The 27,868-nt window shown below is 38.0% G+C and overlaps 1 protein-coding gene across 3 annotated transcripts in view; it reads left to right on the forward strand.

Moving 5' to 3' along the window:
* The window catches only part of VPS8 (VPS8 subunit of CORVET complex), a 300,505-nt gene that overhangs the window by 119,313 nt on the left and 153,324 nt on the right, over positions 1-27,868 (forward strand). For all 3 annotated transcript variants that reach the window (XM_040252398.1, XM_040252383.1, XM_040252391.1), the window contains 6 exons: positions 2,371-2,413; positions 3,834-3,906; positions 4,185-4,304; positions 15,158-15,229; positions 21,281-21,400; positions 22,425-22,481. In XM_040252398.1, coding sequence (XP_040108332.1) covers positions 2,371-2,413; positions 3,834-3,906; positions 4,185-4,304; positions 15,158-15,229; positions 21,281-21,400; positions 22,425-22,481 — 485 coding nt within the window. The remainder of the gene's footprint in view (positions 1-2,370; positions 2,414-3,833; positions 3,907-4,184; positions 4,305-15,157; positions 15,230-21,280; positions 21,401-22,424; positions 22,482-27,868) is intronic.

The following is a 27,868-nucleotide window of genomic DNA, read 5'->3' on the forward strand; positions in this document are numbered from 1 at the left end:
TTGATAAGCCGTGCTTCTTTAAAAGTAAAAACTTCTGCTCTGCAAATGACAACATCAGGAGAATGAGAAGGTAATCCAGACTGGGAGAAAATATTTGCAAAAGACTCTTATCCAAAATATATAAATAACTCTTAAAACTTGACAATAAGAAAATGAATAACGCAATTAAACAATGAACAAAGACTTGAACAGACATCTCAAAGAAGATATGCAGATGACAAGTAAACCTACTGAAAGATGTTCAGCACCATTAGGGAATTACAGATTAAAACAACAATGGGATGCCAGCACACACCCCCATTAGAATGGCTGAAATCTGAAACACCAACACCACCAAATGCTGGCTAGGATGTGGAGCAATAGAAACTCTCATTTATTGCTGGTGGAAATGCACAATGGTATTGCCACTGTGGAAGACAGTTTGGCAATTGCTTATAAAACTAAACATGCTTTTACTGTATGATCCAGCAACTGCACTCCTTTACCCAAAGGAGTTGAAAATCGATCTCCACAAAGGCGTCACAACAAATGTGGATAGTAGCTCTTTTCATAACTGCCTAAACTTGGAAGCAACCAAGATGTTCTTTAGTAGGTGAATGAGTGAATAAACTTGGTACATCCATACAATGAAATATCGTTAAGGAGACCTGGGTTCGATCCCTGGGTCAGGAAGATCCCCTGGAGAAGGAAATGGCAACCCACTCCAGTATTCTTGCCTGGAGAATCCCATGGACAGAGGAGCCTGATGGGCTACAGTCCATGGGGTCGCAAAGAGTCAGACACGACTGAGCGACTTAACCAAAAATAAATGAGCTATCAAGCCATGAAAAGATGTGGAGGAAAATTAAATGCATTACTGAGTGAAAGAAGCCGGTCTGAAAAGGCGACAACTTAGGATTCCAGTTATATGACATGATGCAAAAGGCAAAACTGTGGAGACAATAAAAGAATCAGCGTTTGTTAGGGGTTAAAGGGAATGGAGGGACAAATAGGTAGAGCAGAGGATTTTTAGGGCAGTGAAACTGTTCTGTGATATTATAATGGTGGATATATGTTAGTATACATTTGTCAAAACCCATAGAGTGTACAGGGCTTCCCTGGTAGCTCAGATGGTAAAGAATCTGCCTGCAATGCAGGAGACCCAGGTTTGTTCCCTGAGTCAGGATGGTCTCTTGGAGAAGGGAATGGGCAATCCACTCCAGTATTCTTGCCTGGAGAATTCCATGGCCAGACCATGGGGTCACAAAGAGTTGAACACAACTGAGCGAATGATACACTATAGAGTGTACAGCAGCAAAAGTGAGCCTTCATGTAAACTGTGGACTTAGGTGATAATGATACGCTAGTGTTTGTTCATTGATGACAAGAAAGGTCTCACTGGTGCAGGGTGTTGGTAGTGGTGGAGGTTGTGTGGTGTAGGAATGAGGGATATACAAGAAATCTCTATACCTCCATCTCAATTTTGCTGTAACATGATTAAAACTTCTCTACAAAAGCAAAAGTTTATTGATTGGAAAAAATGTTTGGAATTGAAGCAGAATGTAATTATTCATGTAATTTTGAGTAATTCAAGTTTATTTGCATGTACAACAACACAGACTTGGAGTCTTTATAAAGGATTATTGATTAAGATATGTACACTTGCTTGCATTATTCCAGTATTCTTGTCAAAAATTTCAGTTCATCAGTATTACCAACCATAAATTCCTACCAGCCATAAGGATTGCTGATCACTTCACCCCTTCTTGATGCTCTTATACTATTCTTTGTTAACTTTGATCTTTTGGCCTAAAACTTGGTCTAATTATGTTTCCAGTTTCTTTTAACCAAGAAATAAATTTATACTACCAGATTACAAAATGTTACATCTTAGACATAACTTTAGGATACAAAAGGTCATAAAGAGTGTTTAGTCTTAAGTTTCTTAAACATTTGTGAACAATGACCTTTCTAGCCTAGAATATTGTAGGTAGTAAGAGTCCATGTTACAAATGAGAAGGCATTATAATTATACCTTAATATTAATTAGTTAATTTGTCAAATCATTGCCTGTTCAACACTTTATCTTGGCCCAAGCTATTAGTTACGCCAACAATACATAGATCCCTATACAAGGTTTACACCTTTTATTGTATGTGTACCCTTGAATGACTGACTGATTTTGTGTCTGTGAAAAGAATCTATTAGAAATTCTAAAAAAAAAAAAGTATTAATTAAAGTGGTCTTATCTCACTTTTCTGTTGTTTGGGAGTAAACCTAGAGCACCTTAAATGCCAAAGTTTTTTTGTTGTTAGTTGTTGTTTCCACATAGAGATTATACTTCTGAAAAGCTTTTGAGAGAGAATTGCTAAAGATACTTTTCTATTTTAGATGAGCAAGTTGTTATGGGCAACAAGCTTCTTGTATATATTAGGTAAGAGATTTTTAATTTATTTATGTGTGTATGCTTCTTTTAAAAAGCTTCTCCTGTATTCTCAGAGGTACTGTCATCTCTTAATCTGTATAGTGCTTTCATTTTTCAGCGTTCTTTCATGTATAGTCGTGCTTCTGAACAATCAGTAATTCTGTCCCCCACCCTTGCTCTCCTCTGCCATGTATTTGCAATGTCTAAAGACATTTTGCTTTGTCACAACTGGGGTCGGGAGAGATGCCACTGGCATTTAATGCATAGAGGCCAGGGATGCTGCTTAGCATTCTGCAGTGAACAGGATAGTGCCCACAGCAAAGAATACCGAAATATCAGTAGGCAGAGGTTGAGAAATCTTGATACAGAGTATTTTACTTTTACTACCAAGTCTATGGGATATGTTTTTGTCCATATTTTATGTATAAGGGCAAGAAATTAGTTTGCATCATGAACAAAGTCAGTGACTGAAGTAAGCGGAAATGTTTATCTGTTTATTCCTGGATCAGAGTTCTTCCGATAGACTATGCAAGCTCAGAATTGTGTCCTAATAGAGCTTTTACATAAATAAGTGGCTGGCAGGTAGGCAGGAAGGTGGCAGAACCTGCTGGCACATCATTTTACCTTCTGTATGCATCAGAATTATTAACTTTGAGACCTCTTTCACATTTGCTACATCGATTCTTTAGTATAGAAGAACATATGTAGCGTTTACCTTGCTCTTGATCATCTGCACTTTAAACTTTTTAGAATATGCTGGTATCCAGCTGTCTGTAACATCCAAAATTGATGACTGCTTCAAAGAGGTTTAAAATTTACTCATCCCCACCCCCTGCCACCAAAATAAGGACATATTCAGAAGATAGTTTGTAACTCAGCCCCCAGAGCTAGTCATTAGCCATTAGGAAGGGCGGGTTTAGAGGTAAAACTGTACAGTTAATTTCTCATGAGATTCTAATTCTCCCCAAAGGCTTGTCTGATTACAAATATTTTTTAGCCTAGCTCATTTCCCATCTTTATTCACCATTCTTAAAACCACTGGATTTAAAAGTCTCTGTGAACCTGAGGCTTTTACCTGTTAACAGTATAATGATGCTGTCAGATTCTTTCCAGATGCTGGGTGTGAGACTTTTAGGTAATCTGTCCTTATTCCTTCTTGTTCATTTAGTGCAGCTTGGGTTTTTCTTAGGAAAAATAAAAATAAACGAAAGTCATTACTCAGTCACAGGATGTGTTATTTCACCACCACCTTCTGTCACCCACGTTTTCTGAACTGGCTATCATCTCAATCTGGATTTGGACCTGACCTAACTGACAAGAGCTGAGCCTGCTTAAACATCAGACTAGTATCTTGGGTTTGAGAACAGTGTGTTCCCAGGAAGTTAGCCCATTAAGAGTCACCAGATCCGCTCAATTTCTTCTCTTCTAGCTGTTGTCTAGCAGGTCGTGCCTATCCGCTGGGTGACATCCCTGAAGATCTTGTTCCCTTGGTTAAAAACCAGGTTGGTACATTTTCATAGCATTTTTACTGTCTTAAAATGCAGTAAAGACAAATTGTAATTGAGGGTTGCACATGGGTCCGGAGCTATCTGCTGTGACAGGAGAGCCTGCACACCATCACTGGAGCCAGTAATTTTAGCTGAGAGAGGTTAGAGAAGTTATAACCCAGTGGCAATTTAAACTAAATTCAACCTGGTTTTATTTTATACAAATGGGAATCATTGCTTCAGCAAGATACTTTGTGAGAAAAGAATCAACTTTCTTTTTTTTCAACTTGCAGGTTTTTGAATTTCTAATTCGCCTGCATTCAACAGAAGCTCCCCCTGAAGAAGAAATCTATCCCTATATTCGGACTTTGTTGCATTTCGACACACGAGAATTTCTAAATGTATTGGCGCTGGTAAGAAATACTGTGATTCTAAGGTATTCTTAAAAGGAGTTGGGGTGATAATTATTTTTAATAGAAAGATGAATAATAGTCCTTACACAGATACAGTTTTTATGCTCTAGCAGTAAGTCAGGGTCTCAAGTGTTTAATTTTGTTGTGCCATCCATAATTTCTAGTTCTTTTTCTCCTTCCTACCCTTCCTTTCCTGCTTTCCTCCCCTCTCTTTCCTTTCTCCCTGAGTGTTTGTGTCTGTCTATGTGTCTCTTTCTGACACATCCTTATTAAAAAGTTAAAGCAGAGTTAGATGTGGTACATTCTTTATTTCGTAAATTGTTGTTGTTTGTATACTAAAGATGGCAGATTGCTCTGAATGACATGTGGTGATGATGATAGTGGAAGTAGCTAGAGTTGAAATGGAACGTGGAAGCTTCCTGCTGAAAAAATATCCTTATACCTGTTTTTATTAAAGAGAGGTCTGGGTAAGCCAGATTCGCTGTGAAAATGCCCCCGGGGGAATAATTATATAAAACGTGATATATCTTCCTAATTAAGCCATATTGTAGTTGCTTTTTTAAAAAAGCTTTTGATAATGTGGACAGTGCTTATATTTTAGTATCCAGTGAAACAGCAAACTGACTGAAAAAAAATATTGTATGTGCACAATATTTGAAGGGAATAGGAAGGAAATATATCTAAATGTTAATAGTGATTATATCTGTGAGATGAACTAAATTTATTTAATGAACATATAGTGCTCTTATTATAAGTTGAATAATAAACTGTTAAAATTTTTTAAAGTGCCTGTGAGAAGATTGAGATTCCACTCATATCACGTTTTGCATTAGTTTAATTGGAAAATCTGATTTCAGAAGTAGTAACTTAAATAGCAGAAGAAGAAGGGAAAAGAAACTTAGAAAATGAAAGTCAAATCTAGTTGGTTTAGGAGACCTTGAGACCTTAGATGTCCAGGATACAATGTAAGTGTACTTAGTGTCTGGCCTGGAGGAAAAAAGAAACAAGAAGTGGTAGGGCAGGGGTTCAGAAAGCCTCCTAGAGAGCAACAAAGAATTTTACCTAGTTTTCATTTTTTAAAGGGCTGTCATGGCACTGAAGATCATTTGGGATTATGCTTATGTCTAAATTATGATATTGACATTGATAGCAAGACTGCGATAAAATCTCTGTCATTTACTTGACAAATATTTGCCAAGTATGTCACACATACTGTACTGACTGTGTGTGTACCCGGGGCTGACATGATATAAACCTTGCCTTTGTGGAGGAAGAGGATCCAGCTTGTAGATTAGTAACTATAGCATGCTGTAAAACATGTCACTGGAGATATGCAGGATGCTGTAAGAGCATTTAGGAGGGGAATCTAATGGAAGGGTCAGGAAGGTGTCTTGGATGAAATAATGTCGATGGTGAGTGTCACGGGATGTATAGAAGTCTGGTTAAGGATAGGGAAAAGTATTTCAGGTCGAAGGACAGAGTATGTAGAAAGACCTGGAAATAAGATAGAGCAGTGTGTGTTAAGGTAATTGAAAAAAATTCAGTATGGCCACATCTTTAAGTGTAAGGAATTCTGCGGAGAGAGAGAAATCCAGAGAGGCAGGTAGAGACTGAGTTTTATTATCCATGGTAGGAAGTTTGGACTTTATAGCCACTGAAGCTTTTTGCCTTACTTAATTGCTCAGTCCTTCCAACTCTTTGCAACCCCATGAACTGTAGCTCCTCTGTTCTTGGGGATTCTCGGGTAAGAATACTGGAGTGTGTTGCCATGCCCTCCTCCTCCAGGGCATCTTCCCAACCCAGAGATTGGACCCAGTTCTCCCGGCATTGCAGACGGATTCTTTACTGTCTGAATAGAAAAATGTCATAATTTGTAGTTTAGAAAAATTCCCTCTGATTGTTGAATGGAAAATGGATTGAAATAAGATAAGATTGGAGGCACGAAGATGTTAGCAAAATTTTGTGGTCATCCAGATAAAAGATAATGGCAGCTTGAATTAGGACAGTGACAGTGGGGGTTCTAAGACATGAAAGGATTTGAAAGATATTTTAGGAGGTAAATCAGCCTAAAATTTAGAGTTTATTGTACAGTTCGATGTGAAAGGTAAGATGAATAGGGAAGCATCAAAGATTCCTACATTTTAGACCTTATGAACTGAATGTATAGCGGTTTATTTGTAGATTCAACAGGAAATCAGAGGAGAAACAGTTTTATTAGGAGATGGATGAGAGTGGACATGCAGAGTAGTGGTGAGGTATGGTAGAGGTAGATAATTATTTCTTTTCTGGACTTAATGAATTTGAAATGCCTAAAAGACAAGCAGAGGTTTACTTGTGTGTGTGCATCAAGAGTTGGCTGCATCCCCAAGTATTACAGCTGGAGAAATTGATAAGACTTAGGATCCTAAATCCTGGATTCACTATCTATTTGTCTACTATAGTTGATTATTCCTGTGACCTTCCTAATTAATATGCCTTAATAAAAAGAACATTTTTAGGGAGGCACTAAAGAATTTAGATGACAGACTTTTAAATCATATTTTCTCACTTTTTAAAATGTAGGAATATTTTTTCAAGTGAGGTTTTTAACTTTAGCTTTATTAAGGTACAGTGTATACAAAATATAATTCATCCATTTCAAGAGAAGAGTTTGACAAGCATGCATGCATGCATGCATGCTAAGTCACTTTAGTTATGTCCGACTCTGTGCGACCCCATGGACAGCAGCCCACCAGGCTCCTCTGTCCACGGAATTCTCTGGGCAAGAATACTGGAGTGGGTTGCCATGTCCTTCTCCGTTGACAAGCGTATGCAGTCTTATAACCACTACTGCAATCTAGATACAGAACAGGTGGTCACTGTTGCAGTTTTGTAGTGAGTCCCAATCCCAGCCCCTGGCAACTGCTGATCTGCTTTGGGAAACAGGGTTTCACCTTTCTAAAATGTCGTTTAGAGAGAAACATAAACTTTGTAGTTTCTTCTGGCTTCTTTCACTTAAAATAATGCTTTTGAGACTTACCTGTACTTTTCTTTTATCAGTAGGTTGTCCCTCTTTATGGCTATGTAATTTTTCAGTTTATGGATATACAGTTTGTTGATCCATTTCACCAATAGTTGGTCGTTTTGATTGTTTCCAATTCAAGTTACTATGACTAAAGCTATCATGAATATTTACATATAAGCCTTTGTGTGGACATATATCTTTATTTCTCTTGAGTAAATACCAAATAATGAAACCACTGGGTCTTTTGTGAAGTGTATTGTTTTACTTCATAAAAAACTAACAAGACTTCTAAAGTGGTTCTGCCAGTTTTCATTCCAGTAGTATATGAGAGTATCAGTTTCTTCATCTCTCCAAAACATTGTATGGTTCATCTTTTTAATTTGACCATTCTAGTAGATATATGCTGGTATCTCATTGTGGTTTTATATTTCCCTCCTGACAACTGACATAAAACATCTTTTCATTAAAACATATTAGCAAAGAAGTTATGTTTACCATTCGTATATTCTCTATCCGTATATACTCTATGGTGAAAATATCCACTTTTTGACCATTTTTCCCTATTTTTAAAAATTGTATTTGTTTTCTTGTTTTGAGAATTTTTTTTTAGGTAAGTTTTAAAAAATGAGATTACATGAATTTAGCAGGTGTTTTCTCCCAGTCTGTAGTTTGTCTTTTCATTTTCCTAATGCTGTGTTTTGAATAGCAGAAATTTTAAATTTTGATCAAGTCTAATTTATTAGTTTTGTTTTAGGAATCCTGCTTCTGGGGCTGTAGCTATGAAATCTTTGCCTAACCCAAGGTCACAAAGATATTCTCTAGAAGTTTTATGGTTTTACCTTTAAAGCTGTGATCCGTTTTGAAGAAATTTTGGCCTGTGGTGCAGGGTTTAGATGCAAGGTCTTTTTTTCTTGTTCTTTTTTTTGCATTGAGATATCTAATTCTTATAGCATCATTTGACAAAAAGACTGTCCTTTCTCTACTGGATTGTCTTTGTACTTTGTCAAAGATACATCATCTATCTATACTGCGTCTATTTCAGAGCTCTATTCTATGCCCCTGGTCTGTTTGTCTATCTTGATGCCAGTACCACACTGCCTTGATTACTGTAGCTTTATAATGAGTATGAAAATCATGTTATATGATCTTATTCTTTTTCAAAATTACTTTGTATTTTGTAGTTTTGGGGTTGTTTTTGGCATTTCAATATGAATTTTAAGTTATCTTCTTAAATTCTGCAGAAGCCTGCCTGGATTTTGATTAGGATTGTGTTCAGTATTTAGTCAATTTAAGAATTGACTTAGCAATACTGAATTTTGTGACCCGTGGAAAGGTATACTGTTTCATTAGTTTAGATTTTCTTTAATTTTTCTCAGAAATATTTTGTAGTTTTCAGTGTAGTTTTCTAAGTGATAGGATTCAATGTAATGTTTTCTCTACTGTTATACAATTAAAATTTTTTGAAGTGAAATAATAGTTGCCTCCCACTTATCTTGCTCTTATGTACTGCCATAAGGAAAACTGGTGTCAACTTGACTTTTCTTAACTTTCCCAGAGACTTAATCTTTTCCTAGAGTACCAGAATACTTTTTTCCTTATATTAATAATTAAAGACTAATAGTTTAAGATAGTACTTAGAAGAATTGACTATTTTCGGTCAGTTTTGCCATATATTTACTGTGGGCCTTTTCAATATGTGAATTTGAGTCTTTTTAGTTTAAAAAGGTTTTCTTGAATTACAGATTTAAATATTTTTTTCTGCTCCATTGTTTTGTACTTCATCTTCAGAAACTTAGGTTATTTATATATCTTCTTTGTCTTCTATATTTATCACCTTTCTTTGGTCTTTTTTATTTCCTTCTTTGTTTAAATTTCATTTTCTTGGTTCTTTTTATTTACGTTCTCTATTTCTGTTAACTATACTTTTGGTCATATCTGTTCTCCCTTTGGTAGCTTGAGATGACTTTTTTTTTCTTTCAGTTTTTTTTTACCCCCGAGTTCAGTTAGCTCTTATTTCACATTTTCCTACTCTTCATTTCTTTTCTGAATTCTTAAATTTCTGGTTTGTGATGTTCTTTCAAATCTGCAATTGTATGTTTAAATATATTTCATGTATGTTAGATATTGTTTATAGTTTACTTCTATTTTGTGACTAGTTCTTATTTTTATTCTTGAGTTGCCTTCACTTTCTGTTTTTTTGGTCATTTTTTAATGGATTTTTCTGGACTAGCAATAATTGGTGATCTTGTTGGATCATGGGGGAAGATTGCATACTATTTTCCACATTCAAGTACCTGCTTTATTTGTTATAACTAAGTGCAGTTTCTTAAATAGTGTCTTTGGGGTGTAGTCTGTTTTCTCAATCTTTGACAAGTCTCTTGTTTTAGTAGGATCTTTTTCTTGAGCTCTTCCTTCTTTACCATAGGCCTCTAAGGAATATATTTCCTTTCCCTTTTCTATCTCAAAAGCTGTATCTTACCAAGACCTCCGATTCATACTTGCCAGACTCCTTCCTTTGATGTTCCTATCAGCCAGTGTTATGATCCACTGGGTTGCAGACCTGGCCTCAGTAGTTATTCACCCAGGATGGATCTTCTTTTCTTTTCGAGGTGAATTCCATTTGATACTATATGTGTTCTGTGCCTGCTGAAACCTCGTCATACCCTCCCTTCCTCTACCCAATTCTTTCTTGACGGTTTTGTTTTTTTTTAATGGGCTTTGGAGCCAACTTTGCTAGTTGGGGATGTTTACTTTCCCACTGTTGTGTAAGTCACAATTTTTAATATGTGTTGTCCTTCTAGTTTTCCCATTAGTCTGGGTTGTGGGTTATTCTTTTTCTTCTTTTCTATATGCGTGGATCTTATTGGGAGATGTGTGAAGAGATTAGGACAGGGGTTCACAAACTACAGTCTGTAGACCAAATCCAGTTGCATTTGACCTCTGGCTTGGGTGAGACAGAATATTTTTCTGTTTTTAAGGATTATAAAAACAGAAGAATATGTCATGCAAACCACATGTATCCTACAAAGCCTAAAATATTTTCTCTCTGGTCCTTTACAATGTTTCTTGACCCCTGGATCAGGATTTAGCCAACTATCATTATCTTACTGAAGCTCGGTAATAATTTTAAAGGGCTACAGAAAGAAGTTTTTATGACCAAATTCACAGGTGACTTTGGACTTGAATTTTAGGTCTACTTTTGTACTTCGCAAGCTGTCATTCTCCATTAGGACATCTTTACATATTATTCCTCTAACAAGCATTGTATAATTAGAAGAATCTTTGTGGAGTGATAATGTTTTAACATAAATGTGCCATTTTGGTGGCAGCTGTTAACTACAGTCAAAATATGTCATTGTGTATATCACAACATTTGTAATAAAAGTATTTCACCACTTAATTATGTTTATAGTAATAAACTTGCAGTGTGTGTTTCAAAGCAGTGAATACATGTTACCAAAAGGCAGGTGGATAAAGCAGTTCTTTTTTACTTGCTGTCAATGCTGTGGTTATTTAATACATATGCTAATTCTCCATGATTTTGTGTTAACTTGAATAGCACTTGTATTAGAGAGTTTCTTGTCTGACAGCAGAGTGACATCTCCCTTTGGCAGGCTGAGTGTGAGGGGGAAGTTGTGTTTGTTTGAACATGTGTATATTTGTTGTTTTCCTAAGCCTTAGAACTGAGACACTTTCTCGACCGTCTTTCCCTCTTCAGACTGGGTCATGTTTAACTCATGTAAACACCAAAATACCCTCTGTTTGAACTTTTCAGGTAAGAGTTCCTACAGTTCCCTTGGCAACTCATTTCAGCTTTTCTTAACTAAAGGGCAGCAAAGCGTTCTAGGTGAAGAAAAAATTTTTTATAAAGATTTCATTTTCTTCTGTAATTAACTAGACAAATCAGCAGTCATTGTTTAAAATGCTTACTGTATGTCAGACAAGAAAAGGGAAAGAAGGACATGCTAGTAGAGAAGAGCATGAGCAGAGGGTCTTTGGAGAAGTTGGGGAAGCTTGTGGCCAGTTTAAAGAACAGCAGATATTCTGGTTTGAATGTTAACTATGATGTAGTCTTGAAAGTTTGTGGCTTGAAAATTCTTCTTTAATCTGTTGGTACAATATGTAGTCTATTTCCTTGCTTCGGGATAGTCAGTAGTAAATTGCTGCTTTGTAGATTTAAATATTTCATGCACAGATGGGCATAATAAAGGAAAGAAATGGTATGGACCTAACAGAAGTAGAAGAGATTAAGAAGAGATGGCAAGAATACACAGAAGAACTATAAAAAAGAGGTCTTAATGACCAGGATAACCATGATGGTGTGGTAACTCATCTAAAGTCAGACATCCTGGAATGTGAAGTCAAGTGGGCCTTAGTAGCATTACTACGAACAAAGCTGGTGGAGGTGATGAAATTCCAGGTGAGCTATTTCAAATCCTAAAAGACAATGCTGTTAAAGTGCTGCACTCAATAGGTCAGCAAATTTGGAAAACTTATCATAGGCTGCAGAACTGGGAAAGGCCAGTTTTCATTCCAGTCCTAAGGAAGGGCAATGCCAAAGAATATTCAAACTACCACACAGTTGCACCCATTTCATATGCTAACAAGATAATGTTCAAAATCCTTCAAGCTAGGCTTCAGCTGTTCATGAACCAAGAACTTCCAGATCTACAAGCTGGATTTAGAAAAGGCAGAGGAACAAGAGATCAAATTGCCAACATCCGTGGATCATAGAAAAAGCAAGAGAATTCCAGAAAAACACCTACTTCTGTTTCATTGACTATGCTAAAAAGCCTTTGACTGTGTGGATCACAACAAACTTTGAAAAATTCTTAAAGAAATGGGAATACCACCCCACCTTACCTGCCTCCTGAAAAACCTGTGTGCAGGTCAAGAAACAACAGTTAGAATTGGACATAGAACAACAGACTGGTTCCAAATCAGGAAAGAAGTACGTCAGGGCTGTATATTGTCACCCTGCTTACTTAACCTTTGGGCAGAGTACACCGTGTGAAATGCCTAGCTGGTAAAGCATAGGCCAGAATCAAGACTGCTGGGAGAAATATCAATGACCTCAGATATGCAGATGATACCACCCTTACGACAAAAAGCAAAGAGGAATTAAAGAGCCTTTTGATGAAAGTGAAAGAGGAGAGTGAAGAAGCTGACTTAAAACTCAGCATTCTAAAAACTAAGATCATAGCACCCAGTCCCATCACTTCATGGCAAATAGATGGGGAAACAATGGAAACACTGAGAGACTTCATTTTCTTGGGCTCCAAAATCACTGTGGATGGTGCCATGAAATTAAAAGACGCTTGCTCCTTAAAATAAAAAGCCATGATCATCCTGGAAAGCATATTAAAAAGCAGAGATATTACTTTGATGGCAAAGGTCTGTATAGTCAAAGCTGTGGTTTTCTCAGTAGTCATGTATGAATGTGAGAGTTGGATCATGTAGAAAGCTGAGCGCCGTATTGATGCTTTTGAATTGTGGTATTGGAGAAGACTCTTGAGAGTCCCTTGGACTGCAAGGAGATCAAACCAGTCAATCCTAAAGGAAATCAACCCTGAATATTCATTGGAAGGACTGAAGCTGAAGCTCCAATACGTTGGCCACCTGATTCAAAGAGCTGACTCATTAGAAAAGACCCTGATGCTTGGAAAGGTTGAAGGCAGGAGGAGAAGGGGATGACAAAGGATGAGATGGATTGTGAGAGGGTAACAGGCAGGAAGGCCAGGGGTCTCCAAACTGAGGAAATAAGCTGCAGGTGTCTGTTGCTATGATGACACCTGGTTCTACCTGAACTGAACTTTTCTCAAATCTTGAGCTATCCAATGCATTTTTCTTATGGAAATGTTTTTCTTAACCTATGTTAATGAAACTATGTATTTGCTTTGGAATTTGCCTTTCTTCAAAACGGTTCCACCTAAGACTAACTTTTGACTGCTAATGGCTCAACAAACCAGTATTCATATCAATTGTTTTATGGCTGGGGGATGACATACCTCATGCCATCCTATTTCAAAAATGCATATTGTGGGAGAGGGGCCTGGTGAAACTCCATCAGCCTTGAGGTGTCTCTCTTATCTGATTAATAAATTTCTAACAGACATAAAATAGCTTACTGAAACTAGCAGGGGGTCACTCTCCACCCTCCTTCGGATGTCTATGTCAGAAGCTTTCTCTGTCCCTTTTTTTCTTTAATAAAACTCTGCTATACAAAACCTCTTGAGTGATCAAACCTGGTCCCTGGTCCCAGAGTTAAATCTTCAGAGATCACAAATCCGACACCGTTCACCATAAGCTATCAATTGGATGGCATCACCGACTCAATGGACATGAGTTTGAGCAAGCTCCGGGAGATGGGGAAGGACAGGGAAGCCTGGTGTGCTGCAGTCCATGGGTTCACAAAGAGTCAGACATGACTGAGCGACTGAACAACAACAAAGGGCCGAATGTCCTAAGTGAAAGCCTTAGGAAGATCTTCAAGGCTTTTATCACTCTTACTCAATAAGTATTTTCATTTCAGTTTTTTTTGTTTGTTTTTTGGTTTTTACAGTGTTGTGTTGGTTTCTGCCACAGAGCCACAGGAATCAGCCATAATTATACATATATCCCCTCTCTTTTGAGCCTTCCTCCCTTACCCCCTGCCTCCCCTCTAGGTCATTACAGAGCGCCAGAATGGGCTCCCTGTGTTACATACAGCAGCTTCTCACCAGCTATCCATTTTACACATTGTAGTGTATATATGTTGGTGTTGCTTTCTCTGTTAGCCCCACCTTCTCCCTCCCCAAACTGTGTCCACAAGCCTGCGTTTCCATTCCTTCCCTTCAGTTTCTTCATATATGCATCCTATAGCTTCTATGTATTTTCAGAATCCAGTGCTGTCATTTACTTGGGTGCAAGTTCTATTCAAAATGTATTTGGCTCTACTTGAGCAGGAACATAAAAAATGCTGTACTTGGCAGTGTTGTGAAAATAGAATACCTATTCTTTGTATGTATTCTTGAGGATTTTAATATTGTGACAGTTTTACCATAGTAATTTTTAAAAGTATCTATTGTTGAACATCATTTCTTCCTTGTTGTCATGGAAATCATGGAAATTTCTTTTCATGACAGTTAACAACTGTATTTCAGTTACTGTTTCCACATAGCATGGACGGGATGATGGCTGAGCATGTAACATGTATTTCATCCTTTTCAGATTCTTGCTCACAAACTGCCTCTTCCAATCAGTATTCTTTTTTGTTGCCTATAAACTTTGCCTTCCTTTGTTTAATTTTTATAACTTTTAAAAGTTTTTTTTTTTTTTTTTTTGGTTGTAGTGAGTGCTCCTTGCTGTGGGTAGGTTTTCTCTAGTTGCAGAGAATAGGGGCTGCCTTCTAGTTGTGGTGCATGGGCTTTGCGGTGCAGTAGCTTCTCTCGTTGCGGAGCACAGGCTCTATCTAGAGTGTGTGGCTCAGTAGCTGTGGTGCACAAGCTTAGTGGTTCTGTGGCCTGCGGAATCTTCTCAGACCAAGGATTGAACTCCAGGGATCTACCTCGTGTCCCCTGCATTGGCAGGTGGATTCTTATCCACCATATCACCAGGGTGAATCACTTTTGGGTTGTATAACAATCACTTTATTTTTATACTTTTTATTCAGAATACCATATAATATTGAATAATGTAGCCTTCTGTTAAACTCACTAAAAATAACTTGTTAAAGTTACATAAGAAAAAACCTATTGAGGAGTGGTTATCTTATTTGGGAATTTACCTATTAATAAGAATTTAATATCTTGTTTCCTTCTAAAATTTTCAAATAATACTTACCTTTTTAAAATTTGTTTTTCCTTTTTAGACTTTTGAAGATTTTAAAAATGATAAGCAAGCTGTAGAATATCAACAACGTATTGTAGATATTTTGTTGAAGGTGAGTATCCCTAGAATGTCTTTGTATTGATATTTATAAAAGTGAATTACTTTATAGCAAGTTCTAAAATAATCTTGTTTAATAAAGGAATATGTTATAATCATTTAAAAATTTTATTATATGTCTTTGTCTTCAAAAGCTAAAGGTCTAATCATTCATTCAAAAAATATAATGTATCTCAGCTTTAGACTGGATATTGGATACAGAGTGCTACTCTTGAGAAATGCATATTGTGATAATTGTTGTGTTAGCGTGATTACATTTAGTAATGGGACTGACTTCAGAGTGCTTTGAGAAAATAATGTTCTGAAGAGTCGCCTGTCTCATGCTAGCATCACTGTGTTGCTAAGGTTGTGCCATATGTAGTTTTGCCATGGTACTGAGATGATGGGTAACTTAGGAAAGATTTGAGGCATGCAGAGATGATCATACCAATCTAAGTCCATCTGGATTCAATTGAAAACTATTTTGAGATTCATGCTGTTGCTAGTGAATGACTGCAGAGACAGATTCTTTTCCATCTGCACAGCTTCACCCAGGCCAGTTTCTTCTTGTAGTTAAAAGCTTAGAGTTTTTATCCTGTTCATTTGGCTATAAAATGGTAGTTTCTTCCTCTTAATGACTTCTAGATTATTTTGGAGAAGAGACCAAAATTGAAATATTTTCTTTGTGTATAATATTAATTCATTAACTACATTTATAGTAGTTCTTTATAATTTTCAAAGCTCATTTGTATACACGATCTCATTTGGGCCATTTATTAGCTTTGTGAAATAGGCAGTGATGAATATGAGAGCTCCCAAATAACGCCAGTTTGATCTTGGTGGCTAGTATGGAGAATTTTCACTTAGGTTTCAAAATACCTTCCCGAATGGTCTTATCTTTTCCTTCTTTAATTTGTGATCTTACCTTTCTTCTAGGTAATATTCTTCTCTGGCTTCCCATTGGTACAGTTGAAATTAAGTTCTTCTGTGACAGAAAGTTCAAAATAATAATACTTTGTTGTGGAAATTTAATTTTCTCCTACAAGTCTGGAGTGTAGGCAGCCTGGTCTAGTAGAGTGGGTTCACAAACTTGTCAGGGATGCACAGCACTTCCATCGTACTGCTGTTTCTTAGTACATGGTTTGTGTCTTTTGGTCGATAATGACTGCTCAGGCTCCAGTATTACCTCTGCATTCTAACCAGCCTGAATGCAGAAAGAGATGAGGTAGAAAATGTTCTCTTTCTTTCAGAGTTTCTTAGAAGTTGTGCACCGCAATTCTGCTTATTTCATGTAGATCAGCACTTAGCTAGGGAGACTGTGAAGTGTACTCTGTATGGTGGGTGGCCACGTGTTTAGCTAAAAATGAGGAGTTGTGTTTCTAAATTAGATAGAAGGAACAGATGTTGGAGCACAAGTAGTAGTTTTTGCCATACCTGTGTAAATTTTAGCATGGTATCCAAGATCCTTTTATACTTTCTGTCCCCTGACTACATCTCTATAACTGCTCCTCTCTCTGACCTTCCCTCTCGCCCCACCAGTCTGTATTACCAACTGCTCAATAGTTTTTTTTGGCCATGCTGAGCAGCTTGTGATTCTCAGTTCCACCAGTCTGTATTATCAACTCAACCAGTCTGTATTATCAACTCAACAGTTTTTTTTTTTGGCCATGCCGAGCAGCTTGTGATTCTCAGTTCCTCGACCAGGAATTGAACCCCGGCTATGGCAGTCAAAGTCTGGAATCCTAACCACTCGGCTACCAGGGAACTCCCTTCTCACCAATTTAAAATTGTTGGAATTCAGTGAACTTTCTGTGTCATCTTTTTTGGCTTATGTTCTTTGTGTGAGTTTTCTTTCATCCCATCATGTGTTTTCCTTCACTTCCTCTGCCTGGCAAATTCCTAGCCATTCTCCAGGACATAACTCAAATAGCACCCATGAGAAACTCTTCAGAACGCCCTCTCATACTTCAGTTGAGCTTGTTGCCTTTTCTCTGGGGTCTTATAACACTTGGTGCCACACTTGACACACTGTATGGTTTGTTTACATGTGTCTTTTCCTACCTGGAATGAGTTTCCTTAGGTAGAGACTGTAGGGATATGTTTGGTTTGGGTTTTTTTGTCATTTTTTTTAACACGTCTAGCATGATGCCTACAATCTGGTAGGTGTTCAAGAAGTGTTTGCAAGTTGATTGAATTAGAAGTTAAGTTTTAAAACTGTACTAAGTTGGGAAAATGATCGAAATGAAGGAAATAAAACTCCATAAAGTACTTAAACTGTTACTCTTGGTGAATTATTGCTTTTGTATATTGTTTTTTTAAATTGAAGTATAGTTAATTTATAGTATTGTGTTAGTTTAGGTATGTAGCAAAGTGATTAGAGATATATATATGTGTGTATATATATGTGTGTGTGTATATATATATATTTTTTCAGGTTATTTTCCATGATAGGTTATCAGAAGATACTGAATATAATTCTCTGTGCTATACAGTAAATTCTTATTGCTTATCTGTTTTATTATAGTAATTTGGTTTTTCTACGCTTTTTATTTTATATTGGACTATTGCCAATTAAAGTGCTGTGATAGTGTCAGGTGAACGGCAGACGAACTCAGCCATACATATACATGCATCCATTCTCCCCCAAACTCCCCTCCTATCCATCCATGCTACCACATAACACTGAGCACAGTTCCCTGTGCTTATGTATAATGATTTATGTCTGTTAATCTTGTACTCCTATTGACCCCTGCCGCCTCCTTTTCCCTACTAGTAACCATAAGTTTGTTTTCTGTATCTGTAAATCTCTTTCTATTATATATATAGATTCATTTGTATTATTTATTAAATTCCACATGTAAGTGATACCATATGATATTTGTCTTTCTGAATTGCTTCACTAAAGTATAATATTCTTTAGGTCCATCCTTGTTGCTGCCAATGGCATTATTTCATTCATTCATTTATTTATTTATTATTGGCTGTGCTGGGGCTTCGTTGCTGCATGGGCGGTTCTCTAGTTGCGGCAAGCAGGAGCTACTCTCTAGCTGTGGTTGCATGGGCTTCTCTTTGCAGTAGCTTCTCTTGTTGCCGAGCATGGTCTCCAGGGTGCACGGCTTCAGCAGTTGTGGTGCCCGGACTCTAGAGCACAGGCTCAGGAGTTATGACACACGGACTTAATTGCTGCTCGGCAAGTGGGATCCTCCTAGACCAGTGATCTAACCCAGGTCTCCTGCTTTTGGCAGGCAGACTCTTCATCACTGAGCCACCAGGGAAGCCCTACTTCATTCATTTTTATGGCTTAGTAATATTCCATTGTATATATGTAAACCACATATTCTAAAGCCATTTGTCCCTTGATGGCTACTTGGATTTCTTCCATGTCATGGCTACTGTAAACAGTGCTGCTATGAACATTGGGGTGCATGTGTCTTTTTGAACTAGAGTTTTCATCGATACAGGCTTCCCTGGTGGCTCAGATGGTAGAGCGTTTGCTTGCAGTACAGGAGACTCAGGATTGACCCCTGGGTCAGGAGGATCCCCTGGAGAATGAAATGGCAACCCAATCCAGTATTCTTGCCTAGAGAATTCCATGGACAGAGGAGCTTGGTGGGCTTCAGTCCTTGGGCTTGCAAAGAGTTGGACACGACCAAGCAACTAACAGTTTCATCTTTTGGGGATATATGTCCATGGGTAGGATTGCCGGATCATATGGTAGCTCTGTTTTTATTTTTTTAAAGAAACCTCCACGCTGTTTCACACAGTGGCCGCATCTTGTATGTTATTTTGATAGTACTTAACCTAGGGTCAGTGAAGAATGGCCCTCTCTCAAATGGTAAGTTTGAGGTTATTTTCTCATTTCTGGTGATAGAGTTGTAGTCACCATGTATGTAGCTCTTCTGAGGGAGCACAGGCAAGGACCAGAAAACAGGAGAGTGAGCATCAAACCTCAGGCATTATCATGCGTGCAGAATGGCTGCAGACATAGAGCAGGAAAGCTGTAAATTTGTGACTTTGCATAAGATTGCCCAGAAAATTTTGTAAGCATGGTCTCTGTAATTGATCAGAGAGAAAAAATGGAAAGAAGCTAAAATTTCTGGGATAACACCTAGTTGGACACTTGCTGAGGTGGCAAGGGAATGGGGCTGTGAGTTAGAACTGTTTCCTTAGAAGATGTTTTTAGGATCAGACAGGTGAGAGAGTAGTTCACACTTGTAGAGCAGAAGGAAGAGCTAAAAGCAGAGAAGAGCACTAGTTGGGCCCTGAGAGCTGAATCCTAGGAAAGGACCCACATGCGGAAAGGACTCACACGCGGAAAGGAAATGATAATTGAGTATTTTAAAGCTATAGAAAGCTCTTTGAATATTATAAACTGGAATTTAGATACACAGATTACAACTTGAAACATCCTCGTATTCTAGTAATGATATTTATGCACTTGAACAAGCTGTGACTGCTGGACTAAGTAAAAGACAGGGGTAGTAAAAGACAGGGGTAAACTGCTTAGCACAGTGAGAAAAGGCAGGCCAAAAATGGGCCCCAAGGGAATGTTTTATCTTTGAAGGGAAAATGAAAGGAGAGAGTTTGTAGATGAGATGGGCTGTTGTTCCCTAATTTGTTGTAGAATTGCCTCCTTAAGTTCAGTTAGTTTAAAACAATGCCTGGTCTTCCTTCTCAGACTTCTGCTATCTCCCTCTTTGTTAATAGCATTGTTCTCCTCCCTGCCTATCAGGCTCAAGACCTGTCAATTTTCATTCTTCCTTTAGCCACACGTTTCCACACTGTTTCCTCTCTCTCTGCGGTGACTTTGCACCTGTTTCTCCTTCCCTGTTCATCATCACTGCATTGTTCTGAACTCCTCTGACTCTCCCATGGACCTCTGCAGTCCCATGCATCTTGGTCTCTCTACCTTTATTTCTTGCTACTGTTACTTTATCCTAACCATTGCTGTTGGAGTAATTTTCCTCAGCATAGCGTTGATCACAATCAGCTCTCCTCACTGCACCTTTAGTAACTCCTCCTTTTCTAACAAATAAATTCTGGATTCCTTGGAATGGCATTGGAGCCCTAAGTTTTTCTTTTGGTCTGATTTTTCTCTCCTCATGCATACTGCTGCATTCTAATGAAACATAGAATTTCTCCAGACAAACTTACATTTCCTTGTGTTCATGTTTTTGCCCCAACTCTTCTCTCTGCCTGGACTGCTCTTTCTCCTGACATTTCCTCCCCTGTCATGGATTCCACATGGGCTTTAAAGCTTAGTTTAGAGGCTACTTTTCTCATTTTTTTGTTTCAATTTTTTTCTCTGATCAGTTGAACTAAATTTCCCCCACTGTGCTTCTATTGTCATTTGTTCCTTTATAAGTGCTGATTACATTATGCTTTTTATTGAAGATTTGTTTACGTGTCTCACCTTGCTTTCTGGTTCACAATTCCCTTGAAGGCTTCTACCATAAGCATCTTAGGCATAGTAGTAGCTACTCAGGAGATGAGAGCTCATTTAAATCAGAGGAGAGATTATGACTTGATAACTGTGTGTGGTTGTAAAGAGCATGTTACATGAAACCATCTGTTCACTGAACTGCTTATAGCCAAGGCAGAAGCCATTCACTTCCCTGACTCATAGGCTAGCTGACTTCTTTTCTGGGATACCTTCATTCTCAAGCTGCCTTACCTTTAAACCCAAAAGCAGTGCCCTTCTTCCTGTGTTGGTGGACAGATTTTTAATAGGGTTACTTTAATTTTAGATTCTCTTTTAAGAATTCAAGAAGGAAACATCATATATATATATATATATATATATATATGAAATCTACCTCTAACAATTCAGTTCTTATCGAACTTGTGCCTATAAATATGCCAGAAATCACTAAAATGCTTTCAGAGAGTGCAGGTAGTTGTGCTTCTTCTCTGAGTGGTGTTGAACTCAGTTGTCACACAGCTGATAAAAGAAGAATCTTTTTATAGAGTCCTTCATACTGAGGCTTCCCCACCCCTGCCTCTAATTGTATATTTTTCTGTGTCAAACCATATGGTATATTGAATAAATGGTCTCTTTTGCTCATAGGTTATGGTGGAGAATTCAGATTTTACGCCCTCACAAGTAGGGTGTCTCTTTACCTTCCTTGCCCGGCAGCTTGCAAAGCCTGATAACACCTTATTTGTAAACAGAACTCTTTTTGATCAGGTGAGTGTCTTTAACCATAAGAAGTAGAATTGTTTTTGTTTACTGTTTGTAGAAAAATTCACCATATTACATGGTTTCTTAATAGAATAACCTACCAGATGAATGTCCTACAAGGTAGAGGCTTGTTCATCTTTCAGTTTGGATCTAAATTATCTTTTGTTTTTTAGTGTTGTGTTTGGATTGTGTGACTGTTCAGTAACTTGGTGTCATGGGAGTATGATTTGTGGAGATTGATTTATAGAGATTGTTTTCCCAATTATTCTGTTCTAAATTTGCCTAGAATTTTTGACTTAAGAATTTTTCAATTAAATAATTACCCATCTCATTGGTAGTAAGACTATGATGTTGATCATCTGGAAGAGAGATTACTTTTAGAAAATCCGAATTTACTTACTAACCACTCTGAAGGTATTTCCAAATCCCAGTTAAATATCTTCTACAAAGCCATGGGTGATGAAGAAAATACTCTTTACCTGGAGAAAGTTGCTAATAATGACCAGCATTTATTGAGCACTTCATAGTGCCATGCTCTGCTTCAAAATTTTACATGTCAATACTCCTAGTACCTCTGAACTTGGTATAGTTGTTACTCCTGTTTTGCAGATGAGACTGCTAAAGCCTGGAGAGGTTAAGTCACTCATCCAAGTCACTTAATAAGTGTTATTACCAGCAATAAATGTTGTTATTAAGTGTTAATAAGGTTAGGATTCAAATTCAAGTGGCCTGATTCCAAAGTCCATACTTAGCTTGGTTCATGGTATTGGGGATCTTAAGGAATATATGATGTCAGATTCTAGTCATGTTTCTAAATAGTAAAGAAATATGTTTAAGGTATATATTAAATTGTTAGCATAACTGAGCCTGCTGTGTCATATATTGGGCCAATCAGTTGGGAAGCTACCGTATCCCTATGGTGTTTGTTGAGCTGGATGTGAATGAATTGGTGATATAGACAGAGTAACTATGATTTTCCTTATGGCATGCACGCTGGTATCCATTTTAAAAATACCTTTTCTTTGACTAGGTCCTTGAATTCCTTTGTAGTCCCGATGATGACTCCCGACACTCTGAAAGACAGCAGGTATGAACTGCTAGAACTCATCTTGCTAAAGAATGGGAAAGAAGACAGAGTGAACCAGAAACAACCTTCTGTACTAGACCTTACGGTGTAAGGGCAGAAAGACTTGTGTCTAACCCTAATACTGTGTGAGATAGTGGCAACCAGGAAATAGTGTGGATGGTTGTTAGTTTGAGCCTCAATCAAACTACAAATAAATTTCTAGGCAGACTGCACCTGTCTTGCATTCAACGTGACATCAAAAGAGAATAAAAACTTTATCCTTCTCCTTTATGCACAATAGTTGGCACCTACTGTATGCTCCTTTCTGCCAGCATCATTAAGTTAGTAACCATACCTAGTTGCTATGGTCATGAACCAGAAACACTTCAAGATCTTGAGTAATGGAACACTCAGCTCACCATTTATGGGGACTGGCATCCGTCTCAGTCAGTCAGTTCAGTCGCTCAGTCAAGTCCGACTCTTTGCAACCCCATGGACTGCAGCACACCAGGCTTCCCTGTCCATCACCAACTTCTAGAGCTTACCCAAACTCATGTCTGTTGAGTTGGTGATGCCATCCAACCATCTCATCCTCTGTTGTCCCCTTTTCCTCCTGCCTTCAGTCTTTGCCAGCATCAGAGTCTTTTCCAGTGAGTCAGTTCTTCACATCAGCTGGCTAAAGTATTGGAGCTTCAGCTTCACTGTCAGTCCTTCCATTGAATATTCAGGACTGATTTCATTTAGCATGGACTGGTTGGATTTTCTTGCAGTCCAAGGGACCCTCAAGAGTCTTCTCCAACAACACAGTTCAAAAGCACCAATTCTTTGATGCTCAGCTCTCTTTACAGTGCAACTCTACATCTATACATGACTACTGGAAAAACCATAGCTTTGACTAGACGGACCTTTGCTGCAAAGTAATGTCTCTGCTTTTCATTATGCTGTCTAGGTTGGTCATGGCTTTTCTTTCCAAGGAGCAGGCATCTTTTAATTTCATGACTGCATTCACCATCTGCAGTGATTTTGGAGCCCAAGAAAATAGTCCCTCACTGTTTCCATTGTTTCCCCATCTATTTCCCATGAAGTGATAGGACCGGATGCCATGATCTTAGTTTTCTGAATGTTGAGTTTTAAGCCAACTTTTTCACTCTCCTCTTTTACTTTCATCAAGAGGCTCTTTAGTTTTTTTTCACTTTCTGCCATAAGGGTGGTATCATCTGCATATCTGAGGTTATTGATATTTCTCCTGGCAATCCTGACTCCAATTTATGCTTTATCCAGTCCGGCATTTCACATGATGTACTCTGTATATAAGTTAAATAAGCAGGGTGACAATATACAGCCTTGACATACTCCTTTCCCGATTTGGAACCACTCTGTTGTTCCATGTCCAATTCTAACTGTTGCTTCTTGACCTGATACAGATTTCTCAGGAGGCAGGTCAGGTGGTCTAGTTTTCCCTTCTCTCTCAGAATTTTCCACAGTTTATTGTGATCCACACAGTCAAAGGCTTTGGCATAGACAATAAAGCAGAAATAGATGTTTTTCTGGAACTCTCTTGCTTTTTCAATGCTCCAGCAGATGTTGAAAATGTAATCTCTGGTTCCTCTGCCTTTTCTGAATTCAGCTTGAACATCTGGAAGTTCATGTACTGTTGAAGTCTGGCTTGGAGAACTCTGAGCATTACTTTGCTAGCGTGTGAGATGAGTGCAATTGTGTGGTCATTTGAACATTCTTTGGCATTGCGTTTCTTTGGGATTGGAATGAAAACTGACTTTTTCCAGTTCTGTGTCCACTGCTAAATTTTCCAAATTTGCTGGCATATTAAGTGCAGCACCTTCACAGCATTGTCTTTTAGGAGTTGAAATAGCACAACTGGAATTCCATCACCTCCACTAGCTTTGTTCATAGTGATGTTTCCCAAGGCCTGCTTGACTTCACATTCCAGGATGTCTGGCTCTAGGTGAGTGATCACACCATCGTGGTTATCTGTGTCATGAAGATCTTTTTTGTATAGTTCTTCTGTGTATTCTTGCCACCTCTTCTTAATATCTTCTGCTTCTGTTAGGTCTATACCATCCATCCTTTATTGTGCCCATCTTTGCATGACATGTTCCTTTGGTATCTCTACTTTTCTTGAAGAGTTCTCTAGTCTTTCCCATTCTGTTGTTTTCCTCTATTTCTTTGCATTGATCACTGAGAAAGGCTTTCTTACCTCTCCTTGCTATTCTTTGGAACTCTGCGTTCAGATGGGTTCATCTTTCCTTTTCTCCTTTGCCTTTAGTTTCTCTTCTTCTCAGACAGCCGTTTGCATTTCTTTTCCTGGGGGATAGTTTTGATCGCTGCCTCCTGTGCATCGTCATGAACCTCCGTCCATAGTTCCTCAGGCTCTCTGTCTATCAGATCTAATCCCTTGAATCTATTTGTCACTTCCACTGTATAGTCATAAGGGATTTGATTTCAGTCATACCTGAATGGTCCAGTGGTTTCCCCTACTTTCTTCAATCTAAGTCCGAAGTTTGCAATAAGGAGTTCATAATTTGAGCCATAGTCTTGTTTTTGCTGACTGTATAGTCTTGTTTTTGCTGACTGTATAGAGCTTCTCCATCTTTTGCTGTAAAGAATATAATCAATCTGATTTTGGTATTGACCATCTGGTGATGTCCATGTGTAGAATCTTCTCTTATGTTGTTGGAAGGGGGTGTTTGCTATGATCAGTGTGTTCTCTTGGCAAAATTCTCTTAGCCTTTGACCTGCTTTGTTTTGTACTCCAAGGCCAAATTTGCCTGTTACTTCAGTATCTTTTGACTTCCTACTTTTGCATTCCAGACCCCTATAATGAAAAAGACATCTTTTTTGGGTGTTAGTTCAAGAAGGTCTTGTAGGTCTTCATAGTACCGTTCAACTTCAGCTTCTTCAGCATGACTGGTCTGGGTATAGACTTGAATTACTGTGATATTGAATGGTTTGCCTTGGAAACGAACAGAGAGCATTCTGTCATTTTTGAGACTGCATCCAAGTACTGCATTTCGTTTACTAAGTTTGTTTACTATGATGGCTACTCCATTTCTTTTAAGGGATTCTTGCCCTCAGTAGTAGATACAATAGTCATCTGAGTTATATTCACCCATTTCAGTCCATTTTAATTCACTGATTCCTAAAATGTCAACATTCACTCTTGCCATCTCCGGATTTGACCACTTTCAATTTGCTTTTGGTTCATGAACTTAACATTTCCAGGTGCCTATGCAATATTTCCCTTTACAGCATCGGACTTTGCTTCTATCACCAGTCACATCCACAAGTGGATGTTGTTTTTGCTTTGGCTCCATCTCTTCATTCTTTCTGGAGTTATTTCTCCACTGACCTCCTGTAGCATATTGGGCAGCTACTGACCTGGGGAGTTCATCTTTCAGTGTCCTATCTTTTTGCCTTTTCATACTGTTCATGGGTTTCTCAAGGCAAGAATACTGTAGTGGTTTGCCATTGCCTTCTCCAGTGGACCATGTTTTGTCAGAACAGGTTATGGAACAGGAACGTTGCTCAGTTGTGTCTGACTCTTTGCGACCCCATGGACTGTAGCCTACCAGGCTCCTCTGTCCATGGGATTTTCCAGGCAATAGTACTGGAGTGGATTGCCATTTCCTTCTCCAGTGGATCTTCCTGACCAAGGGATCGAACCCGGGTCTCCCACATTGTAGACAGATGCTTTACCGTCTGAGCCACCAGAACTCTCCACCATGAATCTGTCTATCCCTCCACTAATCACTGTGAGAAAAAACTGATCACTACTTCTTTCTACTTAGCCACTTGCTTGAGGGTGCTTTCTAGGAGTAGGATTTCTTAAAACCTTAGCCACTGTAATTGTAAACACTAAGACAGTCTGTTTATAACTGATGACAAGATTTTGTCAGGTAAGTAAGCTACAAAAATTAAGTACTTCTGGAGCAATGCTGATGTTTTTATGGTAATATATTCCCAGCCAGAGGTTGAGACTCAGATAAAGAACATAGGAACGCAACAGTGAACCCTTTCTCTGCACAGCTGTGGCCCCGTGACTGCTGCAGACCATCTTAGGAAAAAGAATAGCTCCTAAAATTTTGATTGTTTCTCTTAAATTATACTGAATACAAACAGTAATGTGGGTCCCTCATTTTGGCCCTATTTCTCTATTGGCAGGAAAAGTGAATCATGTTATGCATGGTGTTGCTGTATAAAATGATAAAAACTTTTATGTAAATTACTAAATAAAACAGAAATAAAAACTAAACCTAAGTGTAAAAGCCAAACTTTTAAAAGTAATCATAGTTAGTAATCTGTTATTGGGAATTCTTTTTGAGATTACCTGGGAATTTTTTTCCCTCACTCATTTTAGAAAGTAGAAAACTGATGACATAACTTACTCAAGGTCATAACTAAAATCAGAGCTTGGTTCCTTCCCTTCTCATCCAGCAGTCTTTCTCTTAAGCTGTTTTCCATATATCAAAATTTTGTACTGATGTGAATGTTGATTGATACTTTCATTTATTAAAATGAATACGATGAAAGTGCAGTAATGAAAGCATGTCAGAACTTCACTCATTAATCAGTGTTACGACTTCTTTGCTGAATTGGATAACAGTGTTCTAATACTGGAAAAATTTTTTGTGCTATTTTCAGTGTAATGACTCCAACAAACACACTTTTAAGTTTGATTCTCTTATTAACTTTATCTCCATCAATATCTTAGCCAGAAATTGGCACAGTTTTTATGTAAAGGGCCAGAGAGTAAATATTTTAGGCTTTATGCGTCATATATAGTCTCTGTCACATACTCTTTGTTTGTTTTATAATCCTTTAAAAATGTAACAAGCCCTGATTTATAGCATTTATTAATTTCCATGGTGTAAGTATTCCCATCGTGGCTGATTTCAACTTTCCAGAATATATCATATTGCACATGAAGTTGGGAGCGGTGTACCATAACACACCCTTACATAATGTTTCCACTGTACAGATAAAGTGAAAGTGTTACTCGTTCAGTGTGTCTGACTCTTTGCGACCCGGTGGACTGTAGCCACCCAGGCTCCTCTGTCCATGGATTTCTCCAGGCAAGAATACTGGAGTGGATTGCCATTTACTACTCCAGGGGATCTTCCTGACTCAGGGATTGAGCCTGGGTCTCCTTTGCAGGCAGATTCTTTACCATTTGAGCCATCAGGGAAGCCCACCATGCTAAGCTACAATCTCTAACCTGGAGAGCATACACAGTAAAATACTTAGGAAGTGGTGAGTTTGGGTATTACCTTTGTTTTTAATTTATTTAATCATAAGTTTATATAATTTTATTTTTAACAATACTTGTATTTAACAACCAGCCTAAAAATTCCTAGAAAGTTGACAATTAGCTTCAACTCCCATAAGTTGGT

This window comes from Oryx dammah, unplaced genomic scaffold (genome assembly GCF_014754425.2).
Source record: "Oryx dammah isolate SB20612 unplaced genomic scaffold, SCBI_Odam_1.1 HiC_scaffold_2, whole genome shotgun sequence".
Taxonomy (NCBI): Eukaryota; Metazoa; Chordata; class Mammalia; order Artiodactyla; family Bovidae; genus Oryx; species Oryx dammah.